This window comes from Uloborus diversus, chromosome 3 (assembly GCF_026930045.1).
Source record: "Uloborus diversus isolate 005 chromosome 3, Udiv.v.3.1, whole genome shotgun sequence".
NCBI lineage: Eukaryota > Metazoa > Arthropoda > Arachnida > Araneae > Uloboridae > Uloborus > Uloborus diversus.
In genome coordinates, this window is record NC_072733.1 from 29,954,502 (window position 1) to 29,982,366 (window position 27,865).

At 31.4% G+C, this 27,865-nt stretch overlaps 1 protein-coding gene across 1 annotated transcript in view; it reads right to left on the reverse strand.

The window, feature by feature from the left end:
* The window catches only part of LOC129218125 (mitogen-activated protein kinase kinase kinase kinase 5-like), a 148,036-nt gene that overhangs the window by 82,235 nt on the left and 37,936 nt on the right, over window positions 1-27,865 (reverse strand). The window contains exons 7-11 of the mRNA XM_054852334.1: window positions 25,013-25,207; window positions 24,421-24,502; window positions 22,506-22,613; window positions 10,336-10,414; window positions 7,921-7,979 (exon numbers count right to left, since the gene is read on the reverse strand). Coding sequence (XP_054708309.1) covers window positions 7,921-7,979; window positions 10,336-10,414; window positions 22,506-22,613; window positions 24,421-24,502; window positions 25,013-25,207 — 523 coding nt within the window. The remainder of the gene's footprint in view (window positions 1-7,920; window positions 7,980-10,335; window positions 10,415-22,505; window positions 22,614-24,420; window positions 24,503-25,012; window positions 25,208-27,865) is intronic.

A 27,865-nucleotide genomic window follows, 5' to 3' on the forward strand; every position in this document is an offset into this window, starting at 1 on the left:
TTTTATATGCTGATTCGAACAGTTACTGTGAGTTTTTGTTTTATATTTCAGATTAATCTACTGTCACTGTTATAAATAAAACCGGAAAAATGACTTTGATCAAGAATTTGTTTTTTTGGAACTTTTTACAAGAACTCTTGGGGGAAAAATCGTGGAAACTTACTGAGCTACGGCGTGAGAGAGATAATGGAAAAAAAAAGGACTTTTCAAGATGATGTTCTTTGAACTTTTGAATTTTTTTTCAGCAAAGTGTATTGTATGTTGTGTTTTTCTCAAATTTTGAGATTCTAGATCTATATTGAAAGTTCGTATATAGATCAAGTTTATGTTTTAAAAATTTGTTCATTGTTTTTCTCATATAGTTATATGTGGAAATTGTGTTAATGTCTAAATGAAGTCAATTTATTTAATGTTTTCATTGTGAGATGATGACAGGAGGGGCCTTGTTAGGCATAAATGCCTGTTAATAATAGTAAATAATCCTATCTCATCACCTCACAACACCAAGAGTAAAAGAAGTTTTTCCTTACTTATATGTATTACCAATCATTCTGCATGACTGGGGTATAAAGATTCTTATCAACATTCATTCACATTGGTCGAATCGACCGAATGTTTGTTTCACTTTCGTTCACCTTTGGTGGGAACTCCGTAGTGAATGACGTCACACAAATGCTTCTAGAAGGGAATTTGATGGCACGTGTGCTTAACGAGAGCAGTGATGTGTCTGTTCACGTGACTCGGATATGCTAATGACCCGGGGGGATATTTAAACTGCTCGCAGCTTTAGTTCTCTCTCTCTTTGATCATCTCTCGTCGTTGTAGGGCGGGGTCGCTCGATCGGCATTCGAACTTGCTTGTTCGTGCCGCTCGCCCTGTATTAGAAATGATGAGCTGGAATTAGCTTATTTCCCAATGGGTTTACTTTATCGAAGTTTTTAGTCAATAGTCATGCAGTTTGCATTGCAGTATGTTATCTCATGCAAAAGTAGCATGTGGATAGATTATGTTCTTAGTATTTATTTTTATCATTTACAGCGTGTTTTAACTATTTACATTATTGTTTAAATAAACTTCATGCAAGTTAGAAATAGTTTGTTAAGTCTTATTTCCGAACTCACTCTGCTAGTATCAAAGAAACATTGGGGAGATATTATTAGATCAGAAATTCTCCCCAACAATTGCCCAAGTTTTGTGAAGACGAGTTCAAAAATGGAGTTGTTGGGGGACTTATGCAGGAGCTTCATGCGCGCAGAATTGAACTGGGCAGACGAGCTAAAGTCCAAAGTGTCCGCTCAGGAAGAAACATGGAAGGAAAGATAAAATGGCACGCTGCGCGGGGCTCGCGAAAAGGCAGTAGCTAAAAGGCGGGGGGAGAAGGAAAAAAATAGGAAGCGGAAACTGAAAATATAGCAATTATAGGAAAATAGGAAGTTTTTCAGAAATAAAGGAAAATATAGGAATATAGGAACGCGCTGCGATGCCTGATTTTTTGAATTGATATAAGGTTGAGAGCAAAAAAACCTACTTCAGAAATTCCCCATGCTTGAGAAACATCATAGGCTATAGGACCCTGAAAGAGATTGAAACAAGACTTTCAATAATGATGGCAAATGAAAATATACTTGAAAATGAAATGAAGAGAAATTGCACTGCATAATATTAAAATAATTATAAACATCAGCAACAGTTACATAAAAAATTAATTTTTACTAGCTGACCAGTGTGATGTTTTCATGCTCGATGGAAGGAATTAATAAAACCCTGGTTGTTTTAGTATTTATTTGAACAACAACAGAAATGTGACTTGTAGATTTAGTTTTTGCTGATAGTGGTGAAAAAATCTTTAAAATGATGTCTAACTTTTAAAGGTTGATGAAGTACTAAGTTTGGCATACCCACAATAACACCTTTGAGAAATAAAATATATAATGCTGCAATTTACCATGCTAAAATAAAGGGATTGTTTTCTGATTTCAATGCAACAACACAATTGTTGTTGTCCTCCCCCCCCCCCCAATGAGTTAAGATTAGATATTCAAACAAATTTTGCAAATTTTGATCAGGGTTCAGCTGAAGAAAATAAGTCATTTTTAAACTACATTTTTGGACCCATATAAAGATCAATCTCATGATCTTTTTGTATTTTTTTTTCCAATGGCAAGTAATTAGACAACTGAAAATCACAGAAAACATAGAACAAGAACAAAAGTAACATCAGAAAATCTACACTCCTGTTTGAAAATTGCATACACCACGAAGGATTTACATGAGTGAGCTGAAAGTAGCAGGGAAATGTAAAGTAGGGTATGATATGCAGAATGATTAGAACCGCAGACCGGTAGTGCATGCATATGCTGAGCAGCGCCCTCTGAACGGTGGATCGAACCGAATATAAATAGATGGCTGTAGCTAGGCGTGTAGGATTATCCGTGGTTATATACTAGAGTAAACGTTAACTGAATTTTTACTATGTCTCTTCAATGAAAGAAAGGGAAATTTGAGCAAATTTCGGAGTTTGAACAAGGCAGAATCGTCGGCCTTGGTGAAGCTGGATTGTCTTATCATGCAGTAGCCGCTCATGTGCAGCGTAATAGCAGCACATGCCTGTTTGGAATAAGCGGACGGACAAGGGTCGGACAGCTCGGAAATCTGGGAGTGGACTCTGAAATGTGAAGTCAGCTCACGATGACAGACACCTGGTGCGTATGGAGCTGACGAACCGTACAGCTTCTTCTATACAATACAACTGTATTTTATAATATACTAGCTTATTACCCGGCGTTGCCCGGGTGCTTCTCAATGCAACATATCATTTAGATAATTAAATGGATGAATTCTATCTAAATGAGAGTAAAAAACTGCATTCACACCACTCTAGGCTCAAATTTTCAAAATACTGTAAATAGCACAGAAAGTTGAGCATTTGCAGGAAAAGTAGCATCAAGTAAAAACGAAAAAGCAACGAGACATGTTATCGGGGTTCTGTCAACGATATTCTTTGGTTCTGCCATGTCCACTGGCACGTTATCTGTGGTTGAATCAGACGGGCGGTACATCCAATGTCTTAATGCAGACACAAATGATTGTCCTTGCATATCTTGTGGGACAACCTTTTGCGTGGTGCTTCGAATACGAAAACCATTTTGCTGCCTTTGACGGTTATGTATACCTCAAGACATTAAAGCATGCTATAGTACTCTTCACATACATTTTATTCTGGAAAAAAAAAAATCTTGGGAGTGTTTTCCTAGAAAGAGTTGTTAATAAATTCAATGGCTTTCATCAGTTACGAATATATGCAAAATATGCCACCGTTGAAATATTTTCAGATATGAAAATCATCCTCAATGGCCCAAAAGCTAAACAGATAGTCCACTGTACAGAAAATAAGGAATTCGGTCATTGTTATTAATAGCCGTTAACATTTCGTTTTACGGATAATTGGCTTTTTTAATTTACTTTCAAGGTTTTAAGTGTTAGATAGACTCATTTTATAATTTTTTGTAAGTGTTCAGGTATGCAAGCACATTCCGTAGAAATCATTCACTTAGTATAAATGACTTCAGAAAATGTGTCTGTTTTCCCTTTCCGTGGCGATTTAGTAACATGCCATGGAGTAATATTAGATTAGTGTAAATTAGTAAAAAGACGTACGTCAACTACATTTTATTTCCTATATTTGTGTCAAATTTCTATTTTTGTAGGTAAAAATGACAGTTAGATATTAATATTGGTGTCTTGCAACGATTCAAAATTTGTCTAGATTAAAATTTTATTTCAAATTTTTAAAACCTCAAACTTGCTGTAAATGTTGTACATGATAACTCAAACTGATGCATGTAGTAAGATCACTTATTTAGGTTTGCTGCTCTGAAGTATTCCTTTGAGAATATCGAAATTTTAATTTGTAGAGGCACAGTCGTCATAAGGGGTAGGAATAGTTCCACTGAATAATAGTTGCCATAGAAACACCCACATTTATTATTTTAAGATACATAAAGCATTAAAAATGGAGGTACGTGGACGCAAACTTATGGAACGAACTATATAAAACCCGTCAATTGAACTGCCCTTATAGAAAAAGAAATAGGCGTGCACATTTTGGTCACTATCCGCGTCGTTTTTTTTTAAATTATTTGCAGGCCAAGAATATTAAAAGAAAGAAAAAAAACCGTCTTGTTTCTACTTAAAACAGTATAATAGACAATTCTTTTGGTTTATGTTTTACAAAAACTTGTTGCACATTCTGTTCCCCATATCCGCAGCTTCAAAAGGAAGGAAATGTATTTCCACGTTTAGAAACGTAATCCAAGTACTAAAAAGTTAAATTATTCAAAATTTTCTAATTCTTAAATTTAACTCAAATCTTGCTCCTAAATACAATTCTTAGTACCCCTTCCAGCAGCAAAATGAAATACATTTTTGAATGAACCCAACCTTAACATACAACATAAAATTATCTATATGGGAAATAGGTAAATTTCACATGCATTTAAAGTACTTAATCGCCTGCCCTTCTGACTTATTGATCGTGATACAGAACTTAAGCCTCACTGGAGATTTTAATTTTTTGAAGTTTAAAGAATGATGTATTGCGATTAGCGGATATACGTGAGATACAAATTGTTTCACTTTATCCCTTCACTGTGAACAGAGTTGCTTCAATAACACTGACACGTATCCATTTTCATCTTACAGCATTTTTTCAATGATGGTTGAATTACTTAGTGGGTAGTTACAAACAGTAATATTTTTCGATTGTTTACAATAAAAGTTATCGAACTGAGAGTCTTGTAACTGGAAATGGAGCTTCGCTCAACTAATTTCGCGATGAAGACTAAAACAAAAGAACTTTATAATGTGGCGTAATATTTCATCATGCCCATTTCAGTAGCAATCTCTTCGTGTCAAAAGTTGCCTCATACCCGCTAACTGGTTTAAAATTATTGCTAGTCAGAGATGATGCTCCTTCAGGTGTACTATTGCTTCGAGCGTTAAAGTAATATAAAATTTTAAACGATTAAGAAATTTGTTTACGTAAAAAATGGAGACATTTTATGCATTTTAAAAGTTTAAATGTAAATTAATATTTCTTTACATTTTTCAAACTTTAAACTTTTACCCTTCTGAAACTATGAATTCCGCCGTATTAAATTTTCGTGTGGTTTCGAGTCTAAAGGTGCACAGCCTTTTACTCTACCACACATTAGCAATCCTAGTATGATAGTTTATGTACATGTAATGAACCCCATCGCTATCCCCCTTCCCCTTGAAAGATAAATTCAATCTACGCTACTATGCACAAAATTGATTATTTTGCAATTCATTAGCCATATTAGTATTTTTACCCCTGGTCTCTGATAACATGGAGGCGGTTTCTGTGAAACTTAGGTGAACTGAATTAGGTAAATCATGGAATAGTATAAATAACATATACTTATTGATTTGTTTAAAGATAATACAATACTAAATTATATTTCCGATGCAATGATGCCGTTTTAATATAAATTTAGTATTCTAATTGTAAAAACTGTTGAAGATTGTACTTCGATAATACCTATCTCATTTTGTTATTTTCTGTGCTGTTTATGTATAGAAAATACAGATCAAAATTTTGTTTACTGTTACGTTATTATTACTTGAAAACTTATTAACGAAATGTGCAAGCAAATTGAAGAAGAAACAACGATGGTGATTTCAATGCATCCCTGTGTCTTTGGCAGGGTGCAATTTAAGAACTACTGAAAGACAGCATTTCTTTTTCGTTCCGCTTTTTTGCCAAACATGCTATACGTTTGTCGCTAATCGACATTAACAGCCATTGTTGAGGATACTTTTTGTGTTGATTGCATTTAAAAATATCTCCTGGTGGTTATATGTTGTTAACCATTTTCATTTGCTTTGAACCAAATTTCACAAATACCGATAAAGTTGAACCGAATTACTTAAAGATTCGACGTAAATCAAGCAATAGTATAAAGAAAAATTACAAATTGCAAATTGGTTTGATAAGGATCATAGAACATTAAATAAAATTTATGTTGCAAGGATGAAATAGATGTGGTTTTAATAAAAGTAGTCTAATGTTAAAACAGTCGAAGATTGTACGTCAATACTGAATGCAATACTATTACCTTACTCATGTTTGTATTTTCCTGCTATTAACGGGATAAAACACTGATCAAAAATTACACGAAGCCTTACTGTTGTGGATTTTGTAATTAAACAATATTTAAAAATTATAATTAAACGGTAACATCAAATTAAGTAGCACCATGAGTAGCATCAATGGACCCCTGGAGCCTCGCAGGTCGCAGTTTAAGAAACGATGTATAGCATCATTTCATAAAAACTACGGCTTTCTCGCTAAACATGCTTCAACGCTCATCGCTAAACGGCATTGATTGACGGCCATCGTATAGGATACGTTTTGTGTTGATTGCATTTAAAATAGCTCCTGGTGGGTATATGTTGATAACGGTTTTCATTTGCTTTGAACCAAGGTTCACAAATTTAACGATTTAAGTCAATCTTTGAAGAAACTTCACCGAGGGCAGTTTTTTACGGGCTTTTCATTTAGACTAAATTCATAACTATACAAAAATTAGTTCATGCAGAAAATTGCAATTTTATGACTCAAAATATGAAATTAAACCTCTTTGAGTGTTTTTAAAATTCCAAAAACCCGCCTATATGAATTCCTGAGCAACAATTTACCTTTGTGCCAAATTTGGAAGAAATCCGACGAAAACTGTGGATTTGTATAAGGAACATACACATACCCACACACCCACAAACATACATCCATTTTTATATATATAGATTAGAATGACGGATTGATCATGTAGCAAAAATCATTATCATCTTCACTTTTTTAAATTACAAACATCATTTATTGGATCTACTGTACAATACATCTATAGTGCATTTGCTTTCCTTGCTACGTACGTACTTTATGTCTTTCTTTCCCACTGATTATTGATTTTGTGCATCGTAGCAGTATTTTATGTTGAATAAAACGGTTTTTTAAAAGAATATAAATAACTTTCAGTTCTTTATGTAAGAAACAGTAATGCATAGCTGAGAAATGGTCCTTAACAGTTGAGGGGGTGTTTACAAGTGTCTAAAATAATTGGGCATGTTTATAAAAGTTTATACGCATATTCTTTTCCACAATGCGAAATTTTGACTCACGTGAGGGGTCTTGGAACGCATCCCTCGCGTAAGTCGGGACTCGATTGTAGATGCTACCAGATTGCTCCTCAATTACACGCAATGCGATAAAATTGCATAAACTTATTTTCCACATGCATAAGCTTGATCAGTGGGGGGGGGGGGGGGCATTGGGCCTTGGAAGGGTCGAAATGCTATGGAAGTGCAATCTATTCCGATTCAGAAGAACTATTTCAATTTTACAGACAAAAATCTCAATAAATTTTATGAAACAAATGCAACAAAATAAAAAAATTTATGAAAAACCAGAGAAATTGATATTTAAAGGTAAAACCAGAAGAAATGCTCAAAAATGGGAGAAATGCTCAAAAAACAGGAGCCTCCTTTGAAAACGGGAGAGTTGTTCTTTTGGCGTATTTTTCTGGTGTGAAAACTAAATATATTTCGATTGCTATTTTTAACTGCCGACCCAGTATGGTTAAAAATTTACAATTTTTTTTGAGAAAGCATCGATAAAAATAAACATTAGATCTCACTGTACAAAATTTCCTGCAAAATTATACGAAAAAAAAAATTTGGGACCTAAGTTCGAAAGCTCCTTGACTTTTCCCCAACATTATTAACTATGTCATTTTCTCTGCCAATTACAGATTTTCCCGTAGCGTATAAACCCGGAATGTATACAAAAAATGGAACTTTTCATTAAGGAGCATTAAAAACTTTGAATAACCAGCATATACTCACTTTCTCATTTGAAGTTGATAATTCTGACAACAAAGGAAGGTCAAAACTAACACTTTCAACTGGAAAAATAAATTTGTAATTAAAAAAACATAAGAACTCTTGAAGCAAATATTACATAAACAAATTTTTAACAACTAAATTTCAGATATATATACAAGGAAGAAAAAACAGGCATAACAACTAATAACTTGGTGGTTATAGTATAAAGCAGAGTGAAAGTTTTTAATTCATTAACACTATAATTACTGGAGGTATCATTTTGACCCCAAGCAAACTTTTTTTGCTAACTGTTGATGGTATTTCCATGAAAAGCGTAATCTTTCCTGGACTTTCCTAAATCAAGTTGAATCAAGTTGTCAAGAAAGTTGTATCTTTTTTTTAAATGTTAACTAAAAGGTTATACCTAGAAGTGTGAGCAGGTGTTATTTTGACCTCAATGAGAAAAAAAAATGCAAATAAATTTAAGACACTCAAAAATGCCTCTCAGAACATATCTTTACAAGTACTTGAAGCATTTATAATGTTTTTGTACATAAAAAGGATATTAGCTGCTAGTTTCTGAAATGCAACTTAATGCAACTGAAACAACACAGGTTATTTTAGGGTGCTTTAAACTTTTTTTTAATACTTCATTACATATTCAGTAAATTACCACCCATTAGCCAGGGCTAAAGCAGAAATACGTGAAATACACCGCCAGCTCAGTCATTTCCAGCCGAGAACTGCAGTTTCATGCTTATTAGCACTCATCAGCCCTGCATAGGAAAGTGACTTTTCTCCGCACGCACCCCACCTCTTAACCGTGGGCCTTAGGTTCCATCTCATGGGGGGGTCTGCGTAGCGGGCCCCCCGCGGGACTGAGTGCGGCGGTCGATAGTCATCTGTGCTACGGACGGGCTTGGTGTTTATTGCGCCAGGGAAGGTCACCATACTGAGCTTCCGCTCAGCTGGGTGTTTACTCCTTAATGTGTGGGTCTTGCTCACCGTGAGAACCTCTTAAGGAAGCCAAGAGTGCGAAACAAACTGGTAGCTAATATAGAATTAGCAGACTAGACGAGTAACCGAAGTAATGGTTTGGTTCTTCGAGTTGTACCGAACCATTGCTTCAGTCACTCGTCTGTTCTGCTAATTCTATATTAGCTACCAGTTTGTTTCGTACTCTTGGCTTCCTTAAGAAGTTTTCCATCTCCAGCTCAGTCACTTTCCTATGCAGGGCTGATGAGTGCTAATAAGCACGAAACTGCAGTCCTCGGCTGGAAATGACTGAGCTGGCGGTGTATTTCACTTCATTACATATTCTTAAAATCAAAATTTAAGGAAAAAACACGAATTTTGCAGGTTAGAGTAATTGAGATGGTTTTCATTCCTCTTATCTTTTAGGGAGAGACTAAGTCACTCTATTTATGTTTTTTCCCTTAATTACACAGTTTAGTATCACATTTTTCTTCCTGGTTGAATGGTTTTCCTACCTACTTTTTTCCTCAATATATATTGCTGATTCCTCTTTTATTTTCAACACTGAAGGAAGAGGCTTCAAAAACTTTAAAGCAGCTGTTGACATTTAAGCAAATTTTTTATTAGTGCACGAGTCTCAATGGCTTTGCCTTGCAAATCATTGAATAAAATAACCACATAATTGATCAACAACAAGTCACTCAAGGTTCATTTGCATTATCCATAAAGCGCAAATATGCAAAATGGTATTACTAAACTGTTAAAATGCTCTAAAAGTATCTCGCAAAGAATTGATTTTGTTTTCTGACTATAGAAGAAAAGCTTGAACAATAAAAATCCAATCTGTATGGAATGCGCCCCCAGAGCAGTATAGAACTATTGTATGGGGCATGGGTAAGCAGATGGTTACCAACATTTTTAACCAGGAAAACTGATAAAATAAACTGCAAAATCAGGACAGCATTTATGAAATGAGATTACACTCCACATCGAAGAGGTTGGGATCTTTTGTATGAAAAAGAGGGGTGCAGGCATAAAAAGTTTGGAAACAACTGCATAACACCTTTCAATGATCAAAATGAGTGTCCTTGAAACTAAAATGTAATATGTCAGCGTAATTTTGAGAGGAATCGGTATGAACTTGAATCCAGATTTGTAATCGGAAAAACTTTTGAGGAGACATTTCTGATAACTTTTAATGTTAGAACCAAACATCATTTAAAAAAGAAATTTCTAAATATAAAATTATTTAAACAAAATTAAATAATGGGAGGAAGGAATGGTGAAAAGTGAAACAAAGTGATTCATTAAAGACAATTTTCAATTAGAAGTAATTGGTTTAGTACAACATAAATACCAAGTTTAGTGAAGTGATACATACAATTTCATTAATTTTGGACTAATAAAAAAAAGTTAGGTATTTTAAACTATCAAGCATCAAAAATATCAAAGAAGTCTTACAATTAAGTTCCGACTGTGTTTTTTGTCTACTTCTTCCAGATTGCTTTGAAGGAATTCTCTGTGGTACATTCATTAAAACCTAAAAAATAAACAATTAATTAGTCTTAAAAATAAGAGAAATAAATAATATTTATTTCTCTTACCACTAATGAACACCTCCATGGCATGTCACACACCTTGTGTGGCTGTTTATGTTGCTTAATAACTTTTTTAGTTAGTAGTATATACTTACTCATTTATTATTCCCTTTACAAGTGTCTCAAATACTAATTGTTTAAGTATATTTAATATTTTAATATTACATTTTAGTTTGTTTTAGTAGGACAAGAAGTCATGTCACACAATAAATTCTCACCTCCGTTATCTAAACACAAAATGCCATTCTCATCAACACGTGGTAGTAATGATATCAAATTTTATTTTCCATGATACAGGAGAGCCCCCTTGTTTATTTTCAGCCATAGTTGAAGTTGTGAGAATTTTTTCGAAAAACAAAAAGATTTTGCTTCAAAAACTTAGCATGGTTATTCTGACTTCTCACCTCCATGAACTTGAATTTCAGGGATGTAGATTAATGTAAAAAAGAAGTGAATATGTTTTCATATGCTTAACATGTGCAGATTGTAACAACGAAGAAAAAAAAAATTTCTCTGAAAAATGTATCTATTAGACCTATATTATTGTCAAATTCCTCACCTCCGCGACAGACCTTACCAATGTCATTATTTCTCAGTTGAAAATAAATGATGGAGGAGAAATACACACAATGTCACACAGTAAATTCTCACCTTGTTATCTAAACACAAAATGCCATTCTCATCAACAGGTGGCAGTAATGAAATTAAATTTTATTTTCAATGATACAAGAGAGCCCCCTTGTTTATTTTCAGCCATAGTTGAAGTTGTGAGAATTTTTTCGAAAAACAAAAAGATTTTGCTTCAAAAACTTAGCATGGTTATTCTGACTTCTCACCTCCATGAACTTGAATTTCAGGGATGTAGATTAATGTAAAAAAGAAGTGAATATGTTTTCATATGCTTAACATGTGCAGATTGTAACAACGAAGAAAAAAAAAATTTCTCTGAAAAATGTATCTATTAGACCTATATTATTGTCAAATTCCTCACCTCCGCGACAGACCTTACCAATGTCATTATTTCTCAGTTGAAAATAAATGATGGAGGAGAAATACACACAATGTCACACAGTAAATTCTCACCTTGTTATCTAAACACAAAATGCCATTCTCATCAACAGGTGGCAGTAATGAAATTAAATTTTATTTTCAATGATACAAGAGAGCCCCCTTGTTTATTTTCAGCCATAGTTGAAGTTGTGAGAATTTTTTCGAAAAACAAAAAGATTTTGCTTCAAAAACTTAGCATGGTTATTCTGACTTCTCACCTCCATGAACTTGAATTTCAGGGATGTAGATTAATGTAAAAAAGAAGTGAATATGTTTTCATATGCTTAACATGTGCAGATTGTAACAACGAAGAAAAAAAATTTTTCCCTGAAAAATGTATCTATTAGACCTATATTATTGTCAAATTCCTCACCTCCGCAACAGACCTTACCAATGTCATTATTTCTCAGTTGAAAATAAATTATGGAGGAGAAATACACACAATGTCACACAGTAAATTCTCACCTCTGTTATCTAAACACAAAATGCCATTCTCATCAACAGGTGGCAGTAATGAAATTAAATTTTATTTTCAATGATACAAGAGAGCCCCCTTGTTTATTTTCAGCCATAGTTGAAGTTGTGAGAATTTTTTCGAAAAACAAAAAGATTTTGCTTCAAAAACTTAGTGTGGTTATTCTGACTTCTCACCTCCGTGAACTGAATTTCAGGGATGTAGATTAATGTAAAAAAGAAGTGAATATGTTTTCATATGCTTAACTAGTGCAGATTGTAGCAACAAAGAAAAAAAAATGCCTTGAAAAATTTATCTATTAGGCCTATATTATTGGAAAATTCCTCACCTCCGTGACAAATCTTATCAATGTCATTATTTCTCAGGTGAAAATAAATGAAGGAGGAGAAATACATCAATAATAGGCATTCTACCAAAATTATAAATTGCCAATATATTTTCAAATTTACTAAATACTATTTTTCAACATTACATTTGAAACTACTAACTAAGCCATACTTTAATTAAGAGAGCTTCATATTATATTTCCACTAATCATTAAAATAGCTGATTGTTTGCACAATTAACAAAATGACTACTTTGATATTAAATTGGCCTTGATTTTTAAATATTAACCCTAGTGTCAATGACCAAAAATTTCCCTTACTTTCAATAACCCAGTACCCGGGTGCCCATGTTGAATTTCGAAGATTTAGAGCAGGAAAATATTTTTTTTTCTGACACCTCTTCTATTTAATTGAAACGTTATCTTCCACCTTCATCTTCGAAAATGTGCGTAGCTTGTTAATACCAAAAAAAAAAGGCTTATTGTTTTTTCAACATTTTATATTTACGTTACGCGCTAAATGGTCCGTTAGAAAAAAATGTGTTTCTCCAATTTTTTTTTTTTTTTTTTTGTAATACTGAATGTATTAGATCTTATACTTTAACACTTCATAGTGATTTCATTTATTTATACCAGTGATGTTTAACTTACGGCCCGTGGACCACATGGGGCCAGCGATGCTCATACATATGGCCCATTGCATTGAAAAATATTATCTGTAATTTTTATCCTCACTGTAAGTTGCTTAACCTTTGCTGTCATGCCATCTGACATTCGTAGGTATACTCAAAAAAAAGACAGATCATATATTCCAACTGAAATATATTATTGTCTCCATATCGAGAGATACCAAGATCCGAATTCGGTATCACTGACGAAGTAATAATATTGTTTGTACATCAACAAAAAAAAAAGTCGTAATACTGTTTTCCACTTCACATCATAACAAAAAAAACTCTGGAGCAACCAGAAATCACAACTATTTTGTTTTATAACAAAACAAAATCTTATGTTGGCACGATTGATCAATTGTTTCGATAATTTCGAAGCATTTGATCGAATGATGTTAAACAGTGGGTGCAATACCCTCTGAACTATAAAAATATATTAATCCATATTATGAATATACTTCATTTCATTTAAAATCTTAATTATATCTGTAAATGTAATTGGAATAAACGTTAAGAATGCAAAAAGTTTCTTTGCGTCTAAGATCTGCAGTGTGACTGGTATGTAATATGCAATATTTTCAAGTGTTTATTAACTTTTATTTTATTACAGCGTGAAAAATGTTTTGGGCATGTGAAATGAGTCCAATACTTTGGATTTCCACCTATTTGAAAAACAAACCTTTAGAAAAAATAGGAGGATTTCTTCGATTTTTTTGGGGGAGGGGGGGGGGGGGGTATTTGCTTGAGTGTCCCAACTTGCCACAAATGTTCATGCTTTTAAACTTATACACTTCTCTAATCCTTCAGAAGAATAATAATGGTGAATATAATGCTGTTTTTCCTATTAAATATAAATAATTGCTATGGAACTGCGGAAAACAGAATAAAATTAGGGAGCACGATATCAAATGGGGGGGGGGGTGGGGGTGAAATGGGAAAACAGTGGTCATATTTTGATTCAAGGGATCAATTTACATGAGAATCATCAAAAATGGTATCAGAAGTATTTTGAATGTTTTTTTTTATGCGCACTGTAATGGGTACCCGGTTACTGAATATAAGTATAAAAATTTTAAATGCTAAAAAACTCCCCTCAAAAATTTTTCTGAAAACACATTTACAACTTTCTTTAGTTCACATTCATGTAAATAACAAGGATTAAAAGCAATTTTCCCAAGACCTAGTTAGAAAGGGTAAAAATTATGATAAAAGTCGCAAAAAGGTACCCGGGTACCCGGTCATTGACGCTAGGGTTAAAAGTTTTTTCTTTTTTTTTTTTTTTATTTCTATGAACGAGGCATTTTTATTTTTTTTATTTATGAGTAAAATAATTTAAACTTAACTGGGCAATTGTTTCTGGTTACTTCTAGTAAGTAACACTTTCATGTAAGAACAAAAAAAAAAAAAAGAAAAAGAAAACAAAAGGTTTTGAAATTGAAAAATATTTGCGCTCAAAAGTTACATTTTCTGGAGAATGACCTGTAAGCACTTCTACAAGATTGAATGCTGTCAAATATAATTTTATGACTTTTCAATACTTAGTTCAAATTGAATATGGCAGAAATCAACTGAAATTCACTAAACTAATTAAAATGCTACTAAGGTATAAAAATATTTGATACACTGGTAATTACAGAGTACATTTCTATTGTAATTATCATACTCAGTATGATCAATACGAATGATTATACAATCTTCTAATTAAAACTGAAATATTGTACCAAAAAGTATAAAATCTATTGTCAATACTTATTTTACAGCTAATGAGAAATGCAGAAACAGGGTGGCGACAGGAACTGGGAAAAAAAGTTCCCTGACTTTTCCCTGATTAAGTTCACCAAATTTCCCTGATTTACGTCACCAATGATAATAGTTTCCTTTCTTTGCTCTACTAGAAATCCATTGTATGTTTTTATAAAATGCAGTATTTTAATTGTTTTAAGTTGTGTAAAGTTGATGAACTAAAGATGTATTTTAAAAAGATGCTACCTTTTAACAAAATGGCAAAAAAAAAAAAAAAAACATATCAAGTCAATTTTTTTGGAAAAAAAAATACAAAACAGTATATTAAATTTTTCTACATGGAAAGATTATAGAATTTTTAAAAAAAATACTTTACTTCCAGAAACCCCTTAGCATAAGAATTTTGAGAAACTATTAAAATCACTCTTAAAAACATAAGTGTATTTATGGTAGAACTAAAAAGTAATTGAAATTATTTTGACCTAAATTTTCAAACAGTATAATAGTTGTTGCAAGAATAACGAGTAATAGTGAAAGAATAGAAGTAATGTTGTTACTCCTATATAACTAATTGACATATTTATGCAAAACAGATGAAACCTTTTGACATCCATTCATAGGGAGCTTTTCTCTAATCAAGAACATAGGTTTTAATGAATGAATACAGAATTTTAACAATAAAAAAATAAAGATATTTACTTAAGTACACAAGTTAACTCTATTTCAAATGATTTAAGTATGTAACGAAAAAAATCTTAGATTGCTTTTGTAACAAACAACTTTGAAATGCAAGGAAAAAAAAACAGAAAAAAAAGCAATTAGTTAATTTCAAAATATATAAAAGAACAATACAACTTGGTTATAAAATAAAAGAATCATTTTAAGTCTGAAGAAAAGAAAGCCTTTATAATCTGCAGCGACAGCAAATAGTATAACGGCAAAGTTTTTTTGATTGAAAGTTCAATTTCAGCAATTAAATTAAAAACGTGAAGAAGTAATAACTTTTAAGCTTTTATCAGTATTAATTCAATAACCAAAGATTTCTTCTTAAAATCATGATTACAGTACGCTAATCACTTCGAGACAATGGAATAAAGGCAAAAGAGCTAAGGCATTAATGAAGGCTTCCTCTTTGTCTGTATGGTTGTTTATTTTACGTCGCATTGAAAGCATGAAAGGAAATTTCAAGCTAGATAAAATAAACAACCTAACAGACACAGAAGCAATCTTAGGAAGTTCATCCTGTGGTTAATAAGTAAGATTCAATACTTAGAGGAGGAAATACGCAGAGGGAAAAAGATGCACAAATATGCGGCAGTGTATAATCGCATCTCATTAAATTTACTTTTTTTTTTGAACAAATAATTGGAGGAAAATGCGTAGGGAATTAAGATACTTAATTTTATAAAGCAAAAAATAAAATTCTTCATAAAATTAATTTTCCCTGATTAATAAAGTTTCCTGACTTTTCCCTGATTTGTCGCCACCCTGAGAAATATTTTGAGAAACTTCCGAAGCTATACTACAAAGAATATTAAGTAAAAGGACATGTGATTACAAACAAAAACTTATGAAGACATTTTTACAGAAATAACTGAGGAACAAAGTTTTTCTGACAAAATGGCCTTATTGATTACATTTTGAAACTAAAAATCAATTCAAATGAAAATATGAAAACACCAAGCTCATAAACATCAAGATATAGTCAATATAATTGAAAAATATCTATTAAGCAATAAGTTCTATAATTGGTCCCATACATCCAGATTTTGCTAATATATAAAAGTATCATAACAAACTTATAAATAAGAAAAATTGTATTAACATTCAACGCAACAAATATGAACTGTGACAACATAAAAAGCACCATTTTACTAGTGATGCAATGAATAATGTATTTGTCCTGAAAAAATGAAAATGTTTTAATTCAATCATTCTTATTCATTATATTGAATAAAGAGGCAAATTGAAATTACTTAGTAAAGTCTGTATTAAAATTTTAAACGTACGGGTCAGTGGAATTAAGTGGAAAAAATTTCAAAAAGGTTCCTATTCCTCCAATTTTCGTAAGCATTTATAGGACATACAGCTATGCATAAACAATGCAGTCATGATAAATAGAAACTCTGAAATTAGAATGGTTGAGCGACGAGAAATGGTCTTCCAGAGGCACATTTTTGAGTTATCACTAAAAATAATCATTGAATTTTAAGTTAATAGTCTGAGAGACTAATCCAGCTGATAGCAGTTGACCCTGCTAGACTGTAGGACAGCAGAGGCTCAGCCATATATAAAATATATTTTCAGTATGGGGTAGTACATTTCTCATTAAGCTTGACAACTCTTTCAAGATTAATCTTCATTAGTCGCACATGTAAACATTTGAAGAAGATATTTTTAAAAAATAAAATAAAACTAACTGACCATCGCGAAGCATTCACGCGTGATGGTAGTAATTTAAAAATTCAATTTATTTAACGGGAATTTATCGAAAAACAGTAACAGTGTGAGTTTTTTGCTTATTTTTCGCTGATTGTGGTAAAAAGGAAAATACAACGATTCCTTTCTTATTTAGTATTACAACTTATTAGGATTCCCCCCCCCCCCCCCCCCCGCAGAAAAAAAACAAAAAAAAAAACAAGAATGCCTTAAAGAAATACTTTTTATAATACTGGGATTTGCCATGCTAAAGTACATATGTTTTTTCTGATTTTAATGCAACAGTACAACAGTTGCTCAAAATCCTGCAATAACTTTCAATTGCATATTCTTGGAAATTTGGATCAAAATGATTCCGAGGGAAAAAGTTAATAAAAATGACTACATCCGCGGTGGGATCAAACCCATGATCTGCGTGAAAAAACAGAATAAATTGATTTTTTTTAACTTCCAAAATGCGAGTCCTCTGTTTATTTTTCGCCGAAAGCAGCGAAAAAAATCTTTAGAATGATGCCTTACTTACAAAATTTCATGAGTTATGCATATGAAGTTACGGGGATGTCCCCCCCTCCCCCCCCAAAAAAGAACTTTGAAAAATAGGATATATAGCTGACGCAAGCAAAGTATGAATGCTTGAATTTTATAACCTTGCTGTAAAAGAACAAAATTAATTGAAATTTACACTTCTATACATTGTTAATATACTTTTAAAAAGTTAAAACTACAATTCATTGTGATAAAATCAATGTTTTGTTTCTTGATTTTAACAAAAACAGAACTGTAGTTCAGAACCCTGCAATAAGTTTATATTACATATTAATGGAAACTTGGATTAGAAACCTGCTGAAAAAAAACATCAAAACGAAATTTTTCGACCCGGATGTGAACTTACACCCTTGTCATTATTAGCAGGAAGCTTGATCCAACTGAGCAAATGTGTCTTTGATTTTGGATGCTCTTCATTGAAGTAATGTGCAATAAAAAACAAAAAAACAGTTGTTTTTTGACAAAAAAAAGATATATTTTTAGATTGTGGGTCTATTTTTGGTCATTACCCAGTACAATGAGCTTTAAAATGAGTAAATCAGGGAAGTCAACGAAGTAATGAAGATCTTGCTAAGTGACAGAAAAACAGACTGAAGAGAAGTGTTTTTATTACTTTAAAATTTATACAATTTTCCATAGCAGGCTGTTTGAATGGTTATGGCTTAGACAGCAGCACATGTTTCTTATTTAACCGAACAATTAAAATATAAAATCAGTTGATCTGAGTCCGTTTTGCAAGCGTGGTTTTTCGAACGTAGCCAGAATGTGACTGGCTGTTTATTTTTTGTCGAAAGCAGAGGAAACACAATAAATGATATCTTACTTATGAAGTAGATAGTAATTGTTATGCTTTCTTTTGCATTCTTATAAATATTCATAGGTTAACTGAAGGAAAAGCGTAATTTTAATTTGGGGTAGTAATTTTGTATTTATACAAAAGGTTAGAAACTGTCATTAGAAACATCTACATTTCTGCTTACAATTAGTTAAAAAATTTATTTTTCTGCACAAAAAAAAAAAAAAAATCCTTCAAAGTCTGAATTTTTAAACCTGATACTTCATTTTATGCCCACATTACACTTAATTTTCCGAGCGGAGCCAAAGAATTTAAAAGAAAAAACTTTCTATTAATAATCAATTTAACTGCATAAAAACTGTAGACTGTATCAAGGAGTCAAAACAGCAAGAAGCATTCCTGTTGCACTGATTTTATTGCCTCATGTATGATTCTTATTGTTTGTTATGTGTATATGTAATGTGTGATATTGGATGGATGATATATTAAGATGATTATTAATAAGTTTATTACTTTTTTTGAAAAAAAGTGAACGTTTTTGGCATAACTCATAACAGTATACCTAAAATGCTAATTTGCACCTTTTCAGAATTTGTCTTTATTTTTTGAATTTAAGTAACATTTTGATTTAATTATTCAAGTATAAGTTAATTAAGATGTTTAAAAAAGAATGAAGATGGCTTTAAAATTTTTGTTTTCAATTTGTAGGTAAGAAAAATTTTACATGTGTGTTATTCTTAAAATACAAGAGAATTTCAAGACAAAATTTCCTTTTGTGCCACTACTGGAAACAAGAAAATGCATTATTTTGTAATGAAGTTATTTTTTCTACGTCATGTAAATTTAATAACGATTACAATTCATTACAAAGATAAATGTGAATTATAAAACTGTAAAATAATTATAATTTAAAAAAAAAGTTTAACTAAGTTTGAGGGTTTATATTTTTATTATTATTATTTTTTTTAGATCAACTAAACATAGATACAGTTGAACTATGTTAATACGACCACAGTTAAACCAAATCACAGCTAAAACGAACACTTCGTTAATTAAGTTTGGTTTAATATTTAACTGCATTAAAAATGTCACGGATATTACGTAAGTCAACATGAAAGTTTATGTTAAGAGGAACAAAACTTTTGGCCTCTTCCTGGAAAAATCCTGATTGAGTACTTCAATTTTCTTTTTCAGCAATTGTGTGTCACTTTGGAATGCTCTCCATGTATTCCTTAATCCTGTGAGTAACTTCCAATCCTTTTCTTTTAGTCGCGAAGAAGTGACAGCTGTTCTACCTTTTCCGCGTGGCCCTGAAAATTTTAAATGAAACTGAAACTGCTGTCAACACTGGTATTATCCCCCAAATGTCCTTTATATCACCTGCCTCTTCTTAATCTTGAACACACACCCCTAGTGTAAACTTGTTAGCTCTCTAGGGGGATGGAAAATATTCTTGGCTGCATTGAGCTATTGTGGGAAGCCAAGGACTCTGCTATTCTGAAAGAGTTAAAGCTCATTAAACCTGCTTATCTTCGGACAGGTCAGTCGCTTGGGGATAAAACCAACGAGTTGAGAATCTCCCCCTATGGATAAAACCTCAGACCTTGATAATGATCTAAGGATAAAACGGTCTATCTTTTCATTTGGGTATTACCACCTGTTCCACCACTATCACCATTCTTTTAATTGGTTCTTCAATTTTCGTTAAAAACATTTTACACAATAGAAATTACTGTCCCATTATTTTCGACCCTTCTATTTAGTCTCTTTTAACCATATCAATAAAGCACATTATTTTATGCTGTAAATGACAGGCATGAAAACAGCTCAAAGTCAAAAAAGAGGAAAAATTGTGTGGCTTATCATTGAGCTTTTTTTTTTTTAATAAATATTACGCAACATTATTAGATTGATACAATACTGACTTTTAAAGACTAATAGGGAAAATTTGTTTTATTCTTATTTACTTGTAGAAATGCTGATAAATAAATAAATAAAATAAGCTTGCTTTTATTTAAGGTATTTACATACTTTAATTCCATTTACAGGGTGCATAAAGATTTCAGCAAAAAAATTCCAAGGAGTCCAGAATAAAATCTAAGGATCCCAAAAAATTGCGAACTCATAGTAAAACTAAACACACAACTTGAGCACTAGCACCTCATACTTTTTTTTACTTTGAATAAGGGAGAAACCAATCTTACTTTCTTACTGCACTAAAACTGTTGTACTTTTGTCATAATCTTTACATCTGATAAAAGTTAGAAGACAATTCTAATAGATTGTACCCCCCCCCCCCCCAACGACAAAAAATGTACATTTTAAAATCTTAACTATTTTTCTTTTGTATAGCTATCTTGCATTTCAATAAAGGAGTAATTTGCCATCCTCTTTCCTTTCTTCAGGTAAAAGCTCACGAAACACTGTCTATGCAGAGCTCTAGTTTGTATTTTGTTAATTACAGTGCAAACTAACAGAAAGACAGGCAGAAAGTACTTCGGATGGATAATACAATGATACTTATAAAGCTTTCTTCTCAAACAATTTTCAAGTAACGTAACAAAAAATTTAAGGCACAGCCTTTATTCAACCGATCCCCCCCCCCATTTTTTTTGTTCACTCTATTGCATTTCTTTAAATGAAGGAATCAAATCCAGTAAAACAATTTTAGAGTGATATTTTAATAGGTCTATTTAAAAAATAGTATTAGTATCTATCGGTATAATCGCCGAAAATTTGGAGTGACCAAAAAAAATGGTGGCAGGGAGGTAAAACTGTAGTGAAAAATACAGGATTTTCTGTATTTTCGAGCAAGAAAATACGGAAATGCAGCCGAATGCCGGAACATAATCACCCTTGTATTTAAAACGGTACAGGAAAGGCCCCATATACAGAAAAGTTCGTGGCTCTGCAGTTTTTGAAATTGGAAACCACGAAACCGCTCTTTCAAAACATGAGAAACACAGAAATAAAGAAACAATATAGAAAGTGGAAAATCGCAGATCCAAGGAAGATTTTTATCCATGAAATGAGAAGTGCAAGAAAAAATTACGTAGTATGTTATTCTGCCTGGCTGTCCGACCTTTCTTTTAAACTAAATGTTGCTTTATTTAGAAGCCCATTAAAAGCTAAAGACGAGCATAAAAAAAAAGAAAAGCACTAACAGTTCGCAAAAAGATAGACATTGTAAATGAGTTACAAAGCAATTCTGTTTTAAATTTACATATGCATTTTTGTCCCCCATTTTACTTATTCACGGTTGTTACGAATAACGGTTAATACAAACAAATTCATGAATTTTTGGCATTTCCTATTAACTGAGTTAAACTGTATAATATTAGTAAAATGATTTATTAAAGTATTGCTCACATAAAATCTTATTTGAATGATCTCTGAAAGAGCAAAGCTCCAAAATGTTAGCTAACAATGATTTATAAGTTTAAACTATGGGTATATACAGAAATTATTTTTTGTTTAAAATCGGTCAACTACAAAACAAATCTAGAAACAAAACAAAATATTTTGGTGTTTCATTTTATATGCAGCACTACTCAGATACAATATACATTAAAATATTGTGGTTTTAAAAATTATTTTAAAATTTATTTAACATACTTCTAAAGAAATGATTTGTGAAAAAAGTTTGATTTATTATTTTGAAACAGCATTATATAAAAATAAGTGAACATGCAATATAAGGCCGAATATTTGAATCTGACAAATGAAGATGCGCAGGATATACGGAATACAGTATCCGAAAAAAAAAAAAAAATCACTATCCTCTGCATTTCTATTTTTTACTTTGAGAAATTTCATATAAGAACAAAGTTCACTACTGAGTGGTCGAATAGCACAGTAGTGAACCTTGCCTGTGACTCAGAACTCAGCATTTTAACAAATAGATATGCATTGCATTACTACTTCAAATAGGTTCAGATGTTGCTATATGTAATATTTTAAGTTTCAAGAAACTTTTTTTTATACTCACTCCTTCATCATCAGGATCCAGTTCTATAAAGTTATGTTGTGGGTTACTGAATTTATCAAGAAGTTCTCGAGCTAAATGCTTTCCTAAGTCTCCTTGAACAAAGGGATGCTAAGGGAAAAAAATGAAACAATCAAACTATGAAATACTAAATAATTTTGTTTAAAAAAAAGTGATTCCTACTACATATTTTTAAGAAATAAGCCTGTTGAGTAAAAAATACCACTTTTACTTCAAATTAAAATGTTATAATACTAGAAAGTTACACCATAAATCTAATGTTTTCTATTTCCGTATAACATCACTTTCTTCCGTATTTTACATGTTGGTACACAAAACAATTGAACTATAAAATAAGACTAAATTTCTTTTAAAAAATTGATATTTTATTCAACAGGCAAAATTCCCTACAACACATGAAAATAAATAAAGCAGTTAAGTAAAAAATACTGCTTTTACTCCAATTGAAAGTGTTATAATACCAGATGATTCACAATAAATATAATGTTTTCTATTTCTATATACAGTGGAAAACGTTTAACACAAAGCTGAAAGGACCGGAATTTTTTTTCATTTTAAACGAATTTCATGTTAATTATATTTAAGTGCGCAGTATGCAGTCTGGATCGCTATTCCAGTTTGTGTAAACCGATTTTTCATGTTAAGCGTGTTTTAAACGTATTCCACTGTATAACATCAATTTCTTCCATGCTTAACATGCTGGTGGTACACAATTTTTTAAAATGCATACACTTCAAGATAGCTTAAAATCAAAATCATTACGTCTTTTTCTTTTAAATCTATATAGTTCTCCTATGAAGCTAACAAAAACTGGAATTTTAGGTTTAAAGAAATGGGGGGGGGGGGGACGAAAAGCCACTTCATAGAATGCTTAAAAGAAAAACATAGTGAATGCTTGTTTACTGACAACACTTGCCAAAATGACTGGCTAAACATCAATCTAATTAAGTTAAAATATACTCATGGATCTGAAGAAAAACATTTAAAACTTGTACAAATGAACTCAGCATCAGTTGTCAGTGATACAAACATAATACCTTTTTTTTTAAGTATCAAAACTATATCAGTAGTTCTGATAAATTCACTAATTTATAGTGTGCTTTCTAATATGTAGTCAAAAAACATAACAGAAAAAACTTGAAGTTCATTCCACATGAGGTCACTTTTTAGAAGTTACATCTGAAGTAATAGGGAATAGTATTTACTTTGCTATGGCTAATATGGTAGTTCCACAATCACCATACCCTCTTATCAGACAACTTTAATAAGATAAAAAACCTCTTGATTTAAACTTTTTTTTTTATTTCAAAAAATAATCACTCAATTAGAATATCCTTGAGTAAGTGAGCTCAGAAAAGTCATAAACTTGATTATAAAAGGCATATATTTTCCCTATCCAGAAGGATCCTTCTTCTCCCATATTCTTACGTTTTTCAAAAAAGGGTGACAGATGCCTTCAAAGCCCTACTCTTTGATATATTTCTACACATTCAGTAGCATCAGATAAACATTATAAACTTGTAAATGATATAGAAGTTCGGCACAATTAAGTACTTTTAAAGTACTTATTGAAATAAATTTACCTCTTCTATATTATGCATGAATTCCTATTCAAATTTTTTTAGAGCTAATTACTGCAGCAAACTTAATTTGAAAAAGCAATGGAAACAATGTAAAATCATACTACTTTTGCTAAGAAGCTAAATTTTGCCTGCTTAAAGACTAAAAATCATACGTAACAATGAGGTGGAACAGAATCGGGTTTAATTTTTCCAAAACATAGCCACCCCACTTTTAGGGTTGTTTTTGTCTACAAACTAGGGTGACCATAAAACAAAGTTTGTTTGTACTTTATTTTATGAGCAATCCCTTACACGTTGGTAAGGGGAGTTATTACCTGCAGCAATCTTTCTGCTGTTGGCCTTTTCTTAGGATTTTTTGTTAACGCTACCTTGATAAAATGATGAAACACTGGTGACCTACAATAAAAAAAAAAGAAACATTAAAACCTTTAAACTTTACATAGTATTGATCTAAAATAGTGGTTGCTGTTTTAGATCCATCAATCTTCTAACTCTACACCCTATTTACTGAAGTTCATTTTTAGTCCATCGCAGGAACATATTGGATCTTGTTTGCTCGTCAGAGTAGTATGAATGATACTGTGACTAGCAAACAAGATCCAAAACGTTCCTGAGTCATAAGCATTATTTTCTGAAGAAAAAGTTTTGGTTCAACTTCTAAATCAAAAGTTGTTTGAAAAAATTTCAAAACTTTTATAATTGCTACAAGTACCAGAACTTTAAATATTGGAAAAAAATATGTCTTTTGTTCTTGAAAAATAGTCCATAAAATTTTATCATGGAATAAGTTAACCCTGACATAAATGCTTAAAAAAAATAAAACGAATAAAACATAGTTTTGAACACAATTTTATACATAATTGTAATTATTAAATTTTAAACTATTTATTAAAATATAAAGCCCACCATTTATTCTTATCTTTGAGCGTAGGTGGTTTGAATCCAGATTTAGACATAAGGAATAATGCTCGCATTGGGTGCAAATCAAACATCGGCGGCTGAAGTTCGGCAAGTTCAATTGACGTTATACCCACAGCCCATATATCACATTGCTGATTATAGCCTCCTTTCCTTTCTACAGCTGCCACTTCAGGCGCCATCCTGTAAGTGAGAAGAACAAAATGCAATTATTGAAGTTAGCAGATAAGTATCTTTTTCACTTCCAATATTGATTCCGTAAATGATAAATATATTCCTTACAGTCTTACGTGCTAATTTCAAAAAACAGAATGGGTATTGCTTGAGTTTCAGTATAGCACTCAATATCTTTTACATTTTTTGTTACTGAAACTTTTCAAATTGCAAGCCGAGAAAAAAAAATTCAGGGACATCATACATCAGCAATTTGAACAAATACAGAATGGATTGCTAAAAGACTAGCATATGTGAACTGACACAGGAAGACAGTCACTTTTGTGTATGAATATTATTCTGATTATGAAATGATATAAGATTTTTTGTTAACACTACCAAAATTGAAAAGGATTCGCTAAAATATAGTTAATCTAAACCTGCAATAAAACCATAATACTAACAATAATAATGAAAGAATACAGCACATACTCTAATTTACGTTCTGAGTATTTAACTTTTGTATGAATAATTATACTAACCACTACTTCCAAAATATCATATGAATAAAGTTGTGCAACAAAACAAATTTCAAGCAAATATTTATTCAATTTAATTTCACAATAATCTCCGTAAGGTTCTGAACAAACAAGTAGGGGAGTATGGGACAAAGTGAAGTAATTAAGATGACTAACCTTTTTCAAAATGAACAAATTGGAAATTTGTTCTAAAAATTATTGTATACAAAGAACAATATGTTTCATAATAGAACTTGTATTGAAACATTATTAGAATTTTTGACAGTAAATTTGTATGTTGAAAAAAAGGTGGATTTTATTAATTTTTTTATGGGGCATAGCGAAAAATTTTTTTTTTTCTAAATGAAATATTTTTATTCGATTATTTAAGATATTTTTCACCAAATGAATGAGTAAATAAGAGAATAAATGAAAAGAAAATGAAACAATAAACAATTAAATAAATAAATCAAGTAAAATATGAAAAATAAAAATAAATGGGTGAATAAAATAGTGAATGAATGAGAAAATAAGTGAATTAATGAATAAGTAAAGGAATTATTAAGTGAAGGAATGTAAATGAAATAATAAATAAATGAATATGAAAGAGATTTAAAAAAGATTGAAGATATAAATAAAATAAATGAACTATTTCACTTTGCTCTACATGCACCTGACTAACTGTGCAAACCATTTAAAATACAAATAAGCTTGATATTAAATAAATACTACACCAAATATTTGTATGTCTCAATTAATATTTATAAAGGTAATAACAAGAATTTTATCATTTTGTAATAACAATAGTTTTTAACTTACAATAAAACATTACATTTATGTGTATAATTTTTTTTTTTAACTGCTTGTATCATCATAATCTTTAATTTTCAGGGATAACTTTTTCTTGACTGGAATAGAATACATGTGTTACTACATAATTAAAATATTACCAGAAAGTTGGCAGTAAAAGCAGAGCAAATATTTCACTATTTCACTTCGCCCCATTCCTCTAGAGTGCAAGGTTACCAACTTTATAAATAACAACCTTGAGCCTTTGTTAAAATTCATTTTCATTTTTATACCTATAGTTAATTTGAACAAATTATAAGATGAACAGACATTTAATCAAGGCAAATAAAACTTATCATTGTCTCCATCCATTTAAGATCTAATTTTGATTAATAAGTTGAAATAGTCTACAAAATAAAATTTGAGACGCAGTTAAAAAGGTTCTTTACTGAAAGAGGAACAGCCATTTCTTGAAATACTTCGTGAAAACAAACTTTGTTTCAAGAATACTTTGGCAATAAAAAGGCATACATGGTAATAATGGAAAGGTGGCTGTCTATAGCAGAAGGTCTATCTAATAGGATAGCACATACCCCCTCAAGACCAATATTTTTTGTTATTTAAATCTAATTTTGGTTTACATCAAAATTAGATTTTAAGAGGAACATCTGAACTGAGTTACATAGTGCAAGAATCATATGCACTGTTGTTATTAGAAAAAAAAAAAAGAATAACTATATAAGGTTTTCAAAAAGGATGCCAACATAAACCATGCACAACAAAAAATACTGAAAAATACTAAATATTGGTAAAAGACTATATATAAATGCATTTTTTCTGACTTTTATTTATTTTTTCAAGGCATTTCATGTCATAGTAAACAGCAATTAAATGAATCCACAATCTGTGCATTGATGCTTAAATTTGCTATTAGTCCGGTTTTTTCTCCCCTCTCCTCCTCTAAACTATTTGAAGCCTTATCTGAAAAACTATTATAAGTGCTCAGCACAGCAATCCATAACAGAAATTAACACAGGCATTAGTAAATTCATAAAATTTAGCAAAACAAAAAATTATATTCAATCACTAATTAAAAAACTGATTTAGGTTTCCTTCAATTTCAAATGGAAATTTTGAAACAATTTACACAGCCCTTGCCAGAATGATATTTTAACACTTTGAACACAATAAAGAATATTCAAAGATTAGATTGCTGAACACATCAACATTGCACAAATAACAAAAATCATGAAAATAATCACTAATGCCAATTAAGATTTACACAGCATTACAGATGTAAAATTTCTGGAAATTTTTATGTGGTGCAGGGATAGAAGTGACATTTGCCAAAAAAAATATAGGAAAATATAGGAATTTTCTG